The following is a 7,449-nucleotide window of genomic DNA, read 5'->3' as shown; positions in this document are numbered from 1 at the left end:
ATCTAGAGGAAGGGAGAAATATTGGGACAATTAAAAACAAAGGACAACTCAGCATTTATACATTTTGTTTTGATTCTTTTATTGCTTTGGACAGCTGCTTGGTACCAACCTACTAAAAAGAATAAAAGCTATGATTAACTGGGTCATCGGAAAAGGAGTAAATCCAAGGCAAAAATGATCTGGAAATCAGAATTATTACAGAGTGCAAAGTGTAAGATGTGAAGGTTTTCTATTATTTTCCTGTGTGAGTATATCCATTGACAGAGAGGTTCCTGGTGCAATTTCCTGGTGCATGGTCTCTAACAATCTAGGGGAGAAAGAAGGGAAATGGGTTAAGAGTTGAATTTTTTCATCAGATCCACAGAAGATTAAAAGCACGTGTTTGCCTGTGGCAGATAACAAAAAGTGGTATGTCAGGCAATTATTCAGCACAACAGTTCCCTCTTACACATCTTTCTATATGTTTAAGGCACATGAGTTATGAAGATCTATCAAGGAGCGTGTGTAAAGGTGTTATTATTTCTGTGACACAGAGGAGATGACTAAGCTGAGGGCTGTGATCCACAGAGGGGAAGTTCCAGAGAGGCTGAGATGCCCCATCTGAACTCTGAACCACCTTCCTGTGCCCTCCTTATGGCACTGACACCCTGATGGCCGGTCCTAGGATGCAGGATCCCGGTTGGAGAGGGTTAGCCGCAGAGCAGTACTAAGTACTGTATGCACAAGAACTGTCTTCATATCCCTTTATCGCCACACATCTTGCATCACTGCAGGCAACATTATAACAGCAGTGAGTGTCATGTAATACATTGTTATGTCCTGCCTCAGCATAGGGGGATGGACTGGATGAGCTCTTGACGTCCCTTCCAGGCCCACATTTCTATGATTATTCATCCCCCCTTTTTTAAACATTAAAGATCTCTACCTCACTCACACCCTGAGCATGCAAGCCTTCAACACAAGCAAATAATGACGGAAGACTCCATGAAGCTTAGTCTAAGGGAATTCTCTACTAACGCTTAGCCTGCAAAGTCTCATGCAGATCAGAACGTAAAAGAGTAAAATTCCCAACTACAAGCCTCTATGTGTTCATGCCCTGAGAAAATTAACTTTACTTCACACACATAACTTACCTTCTTCTACCAGAAGAGGATAAAAGCACCAGGCGACAGCAGGGGGTCTTGACTCAAAACAACATCCTCTCGCCTTACATACTCTAGCAGGGATGCCGGGGTAACCACAGTTCTTTCTGAGTTTTACCTCTGCTGGACAGACCTTTTTATCTGTTTTTTTTTTAAAAAGGCACGTTACCTTAGGCTTCTTTTATTCTATTCATTATTAATATTACAATAGCACCCAGGACCCCCAGTCATGGACCAGGTGCTGATCAAACACAGAACAAAAACACAGTTCCTGCCCCAGACATCTGACAATCTAAGTGTAAGACCAGACATCAGATGGCTACAGACAGGTAGGTGGAGGCGTACATGATGTTTATTTGTAATCCACTGACAAACTGTTACTTTAATAGCACTGGACTTGGTTATAAAAATTGAGAGACAGAGTCCCTGCTGCATCAAACATGTGCTGGGTGTGGTGGGGGGAGGAGGGTTCTGTTAGGGAGCCCGTTACAGCTCCTTGATTCTACACCCAGCCTTGGTCACAGGTGCAGTTTAGAGCAACTAGGGACCAGCTGCTAGATGGGGATTGTGGGAGTGCATGGTGCTTTGGCTGCTCCCATTGCTCTGAGTGAGGTAAAGGGAGTGCAGTGGGGGCAGAGAATTTGGCCCACATTTCCTACAGAAGGTGCTAACCGCAGAAACTGCCTGATTTAAATAATCCAGCAGAATGAAGGAATCAAAACCAGATCCCAGTACCTGGAAGCAAAAGGTTAAATGTTTTAATAATTGTGTAATAATTGGCTTTGTACAGAGTGTAAATTTCTCTGATCTGGGGCACGTGTAACATGACAACAATGCAGCTTAGAACTTAAACAATACATTAGTGAGGTTTGGCCACTGAACATGACAGCCAGGCCAATCTTCTCAACATAGGTACCAGATTCACATGGGGCAAAGCTATGCCTGTTTAGCTTAAGTCCAGAATAAAGGGGGGTGGGGAGCCCTCCCACCTCAGCAGGATTGTGGGGAGGAATTGTGCCTCAGAGGCAAAATGCTTCCTAGAACTACCTAGCATGCAGGAGCAGAGTCAATGGTGGAGTCATGATCTTGCATCTTCCTCACCCCTCCCCACTAAAAACAATGGTGGTGTCTCCCCCTGCCCTAGGGAGTCAGAATGGAACAGAACCTGTGTTCTCCAGATCACATAGACTGCAATTCAGCCTGACCCTTTCATAGGGCAGATCTGAGAAAGGTTCCCTAAAGCCTCAGAAATCAGAATCTGGCTCTTAACAAGGGTGTTGTACCGTCTTAGCCTGGTGGGAGGAGCACAGCCTAGGTGGACAGACAAGAGCAGTTGTTCAGCAAGTAGGTCAGACTGAGGGGAATTGGTTATATCAGTGCTCAGCCTTCAATCATGTGAGGGAAGTAGGCTGCTTAGGAGGTAATCAGGGTCCATGCTTCAAACTAGTGGTGAAAGCTCACATTGGGATCCAGGAGACCATTGCAGAACTGACATCAACTGATAACTGTAGCTGTGCATATCTGTTTGGTAAATCTCCAATTCCCCTTCAGTAGCTGTGGAAAAACTTATGTGGGCATATCTCACCACCATGCAGCCCAGGTATGATGTTCCTGCACAATAATATTTATTGATGTACAGTCCTGCTCTGAAAAGTGAATTTGTAAAAATGGCACTGTGCGATTCTGCCATTTGTTTCTCATGATTCCCATAAGAAACACGTTCCATTTATAAAATAAAATGATTCCCTCCTCGCCCTCCTAATTCTCAGAGTACAAAATCAGTCTGGGCTCTGACGGCCCAGATGGCTTCTTTCTGTCTCATGTATTGTATAAATTGTAATAAAGGTTCAGTTAGAAAACTGCCTGTTACAAGTATGCAATCTCACTATTTTCATATTATGTCCTCAGTGCTAAATGCGCAACTCCAGTTGCCTTCAATGAGTTTGCATGGCTTTAACTAATTGGAACTTAGAGTAGAAAGTTGTTGATGATGCAAAAGAAGGAATAAAACGTATCTTCCGCCCAGAGCTGTGGTGGCTCTTCAGGGTCGACAGGAGTAAAGATCTGGTTGTGTCATTAAGGTAACAGGAAAGAACTGAATACAGGGGGGAAGCAAACCTGCTGAGCAAGAAGCTGCCTTTTTTGAATGCTTGATTTTCAGAACTGAATCACACTTATATTCTTTTCTCTTTGACCCTGGTTTTTGTTTGTTTGTTTTCCCCCAGTCCTCCTCACTGCTGAATAGAGATTTGGCTACTTAGGGGCTGGAATGGAAGCATTATCCATCTTATCTTTATGAAAGGTAATACAAATGACTCATCATGATAGAGACCAAATGACTTATGGATGCTGAACCTAGTCCGTAAAGTATTAAGGTGTCTGTGAACTATACTGCTACAGCAGGTCTGATGTGCAGTAGTTATGTGAATAATAAGAGAGTTTCTACACTTACCATTCTACTGTTGATGAGTACTTTGCATTGTCTCTCCTAGTCAATATGTTTATAAATATCTAATACTACTGGAAAAGCTTTACACAGGGTTTGCTGCCCTTTGGGTGTTCTTAGTAGGACTCTCCTCTGGCATAAGTTGCCTAAAAGCAGGGTTGAAATGGGATTGTTCTTTCTTTTTAAGAGCTCTTTAGTTCTCAAGTTTTTTTCAGGTAAAACTACACCTCTTTCTTTTGGAGAAGGGTGTTGAAAAGGGGTGTATCATCCCATGTCTGTTTGATGTTGTTTCTTCTCTTGGCCCTAAAATAAAAGGATTTGAATTCTATGGCCTAAATACTCTGGGTACCAAAGAGAGGATATTCTTGAATGTAGGTGTTTCGCTACTTCTCTGTCTATTCCTTGTTAGCCAGAAACAAACTTGCTCCAGTGTACATGTTCAATATCCTCCAACTACTCATGTTAAGAGTTGGTGGCTTCATTTACAGATAAGAATCCCTTGCCCTTCTTGACTTCAGTGGATAGTACTAAATTAGAATTAAGCATTATGGATACAATAAAACAAAAGGAAAAGGCAGCCCCTTTAGATATTTATTAATAGGACTGGACACCACATAGCTCTGAGGTCTTTGCAAGGTACTCTAGAGGTCTTTGAGGCTAAATTAATTAATTCATTTATTCTGTATAGGGACCAACTCTATGGCGGAGTTTCTATCTCCAGCCTGGAATCACTATAGAATAGTTTCCTCAGTCAAGTCCTTAGTGTCTTGAGTAACATCTATGGCTCAAATCTTGCTATATGAAGCATGCAAGCACAGCAGAATTTCCCTGTATGCTACATGTTGCAGGATCAGAGCCATGGCCCTACAATTCCTATTGAGTTAAGTCTGGTGTCCGTTAGAGACAAAGTTTGGGAACATCTTTTCAAATTTTAAGGAAAAAAACAAAATAATACAGGATCCATAGGACTTATTCAAGGAAGAAGCTAAAGCAGGGGCTGAGGTTCTGCAGTTGGGGCACCTTACCTGAAGAGCATAATGGGAGGGATGCTGTGAATGAGTGCAGGGGAGGGGAGGAGAACAGAAAACTGGAGTTAAAATGGGGAGTGAGTGAGAATGGAGAGAAGTATCAGGAGTTTGGAGAGACTGGAGAGAAGATAGACCCAGGGGTCTTTTGCAGAAGGCACTAAGCAGTTAAAGATGGGCTCATGTCCCCTTAAAGATTTTTTTTTTCCTGGCCTTGGATCAGACTTGATGTGGAGTAACTCTAGCCCTGGATAGCCACTTAGAAAACAAATATAAATTAACAAAGACATTCCTAACTTTAGTCAACACGGCTGCAGATGGGGGCCACTTTTAATTACTTGCTAACTTCTATCCAGGAGAGAAAGCAAATGACTGATGTAGAGCATGTGAGAAAAATAGAGATATAAGAGACTTGAAAGTAAGGTTGAATGTTGCCTACGCTAGTATTTTTCACTGTCCTCACTCTTTGCAGCGTTCTAACAGAAATCTGCACCCATTTGGTTGTCCTTCTTATTGTGTAAGTAGCACTGTTTCCCACCTGGACATATTTTTGCATAGTTAAGCACTAGGGAAATCAGACACGTTTCAGAAAGGTACATTACATTTCCTTGCGAGAGGAATGAAGCACCAGGGGACACCAGGAACTTCTGAATTGAAACAGCATCCTTTGTCCCCGCATTGCTTGGCAGTGATTCCTGGAGGCCCGCAGTTCACTCTGTTTTTTGGAGCCACAGTACATTGGCATGGAGCTGTTTAGAACAAAAATCAGTGTTACCATCTCTCTCTCGTTATCCCTATTAGTGTTTTTTTTATCAGTGGCACTTTCACTGGTTTCAAACAATCTTGCAAACATAAATTCTCCATGACCCACTGAAGCCAGAAATCATTTGGTCTACAGCTTTTCAACAGTATGAAGATACTGGCTCCATTGAGGTCAATGGCAAAACTTCCATTGACTTCAGTGGGACCAGGGTTTCACCCATTAAGAATTAGTGTCCTCCCCCAAAGCCCATTCAGGTAATGGAATGAGGCCCACTGAGTTCAGTAAACTTTGGATCAGGCCCAGGAGTAAGAATGTAACATCATATACTATTCCAGATCCAGAAAATTTTGACACCTTTGCTGATCTTTTAGAAAGAAAGAGAGAGAGAAGGGTTCCATGCAAATTAATATAGTTGTGAAGATGCAAAACCATGGTAGTCAGGTTATTGTAAAATAAGGGATCAGATGCAAATTGTAATAGCTGGAATTTTAACATTCTAATCTTACAGTAGAGGCATCAGTAATAGATTGGTTCAATAAAAGCTGTCTAAATGCATCAAACCTAGTTACTTGCTGCCCATTTCTTGGGTTGTCTAATTGGATTTCTTTGTCTGATTATGCAGTATTTATATACAACTTTCTGCTTGTATTGGCACAACAGTGTGGTATAAGTTAAAATAAACAGTGTGCTTTTTGCAGAGAATTGGCTACAATAGCACATCATGAGGCAAGATCTTTCTGGTTTTCTAGTACCAGGTTCGATGTCTATTACTACTCCTTTTTGTAGGTTGCTGCTTGTTTTGCTAAGCGTATGAATGTTAATCTTGCTCCCAGTGAAGTCAGGGGGATTTTTGCTATTGAGTTCAGTAGCAGCCGGATCAGGGTCATGGAACAATACCTTGAGATGAAATGTTAATATTTTATTGTACACAAATAGGAGTTCTGCTCTTGCTGCTATTGAAATCAGCAGCATCAGGCCCATGTAAGTACTTCTGAATGCAATAGCAAATAAATATACTTACCTGGGGGTTCTGCTCCTTCAGTCAGTGCACTGAGCCCTAAAATGAGGATGACTGACAGTAACTGGATCCCCTTCTGGTCCATTGCAGTGTGGAGTTTTCAAAAAGAAAAGAGAGAGAATTTGGATCTCGGATAAGTACCCCTTACATTCAGAAGGGTTCATTTTATACCCTATTCTATGTTTGTGCAGTAGGTTCAGATAATGCTTTGCCAGACCAGGCTCCACCTAGAGTATCTTTTTCTTTTGATTAGAAAATCTAACCAAGTATATCATATATGTGGTGGTGATATCCATTTGATAAAATGAAAACTCCTGTGACAAACTGCATTAATCATACACCTTTGACTACCTCACCTGAGCTCTTTTCCTTGGGGACATTCCAAACCTCTGAGCAGCTTCAAACTGTCGCTGCATATTTCTAATAAAACAACTTGCCAGAGCAATATTTTCCCTCCAAATATATAATTTCCGCTTCAAGACTTCCACTGGGCCAAGGCCCAGAGCAGGCGATATTCACTCCTGAACCAGTGAAAGGATAGCTCACAATCCATTTGGCCTATAGAGAAGAAAACCACTTCACATTAGGAAGTAAAGAACTGTTGTGTTAATTTCAATGGAATAGGTGAGCCCAGGGAGTCAAAGGTATTAACCTGACCCTGTCACTGTACAACACCAAATAGTCCAATATGGTTTGGGGTTATGATGAGCAGAGAGACCTTGGTCAGCTTAATCCCAGGGTACAAACAAACAAAAAAAAAAGGCCAAAGTTTGGAAATGTATTGATTAGGTCACACAAGAGAAAAAACATCTTGCAATAGAGTGGTTATGCAAAACAAACTTAATCCAAACTTATCAAAGTCCTTTTTAGAGCGAGGATATTGGTTAAAGTCTCATATTTTGTCAAACAGTCCATCTTAGTGGAGAAGAAAGGATTAGTTCTGTTGTATATTGAGTTGACCTCTGAGAATGGTGTTTACTTTTTCTGCTTCTGGCAAAACAGAAAGAAAAAGGAAGGAAGAAAAAGGATAGTAAAGGTGGGAGAAATAAGGCTTT

At 41.5% G+C, this 7,449-nt stretch overlaps 1 protein-coding gene across 1 annotated transcript; it reads right to left on the bottom strand.

The window, feature by feature from the left end:
• Window positions 1-299: 299 nt before the first annotated feature.
• On the bottom strand, window positions 300-6,479 carry LOC144930122 (trefoil factor 1-like). The gene is made up of 4 exons (XM_078851152.1): window positions 6,398-6,479; window positions 5,216-5,362; window positions 1,134-1,283; window positions 300-307 (listed from the first exon to the last, which is right to left on the bottom strand). Exons 1-4 carry the CDS (start codon window positions 6,477-6,479, stop codon window positions 300-302), a joined length of 387 nt encoding a protein of 128 aa, XP_078707278.1.
• Between the last annotated feature and the right edge of the window lie 970 nt (window positions 6,480-7,449).

Source organism: Lepidochelys kempii, chromosome 1 (assembly GCF_965140285.1).
Source record: "Lepidochelys kempii isolate rLepKem1 chromosome 1, rLepKem1.hap1, whole genome shotgun sequence".
In the NCBI taxonomy this organism is placed as follows: Eukaryota; Metazoa; Chordata; order Testudines; family Cheloniidae; genus Lepidochelys; species Lepidochelys kempii.
The sequence above is the reverse complement of the archived record's forward strand: the minus strand, read 5'-3'. Positions and strand labels throughout refer to the sequence as shown.

Excerpts from the sequence above, each read along its gene's own strand:
- LOC144930122 (XM_078851152.1), bottom strand. The coding sequence starts at position 6,479 with ATGGACCAGAAGGGGATCCAGTTACTGTCAGTCATCCTCATTTTAGGG. Across the intron at positions 5,363-6,397 it reads TGAAGGAGCAGAACCCCCAG|CTCCATGCCAATGTACTGTG; the intron begins GTAAGTATATTT and ends TGTTCTAAACAG. Across the intron at positions 1,284-5,215 it reads CATTCCTCTCGCAAGGAAAT|ATAAAAAGGTCTGTCCAGCA; the intron begins GTAATGTACCTT and ends AAAAAAAAACAG.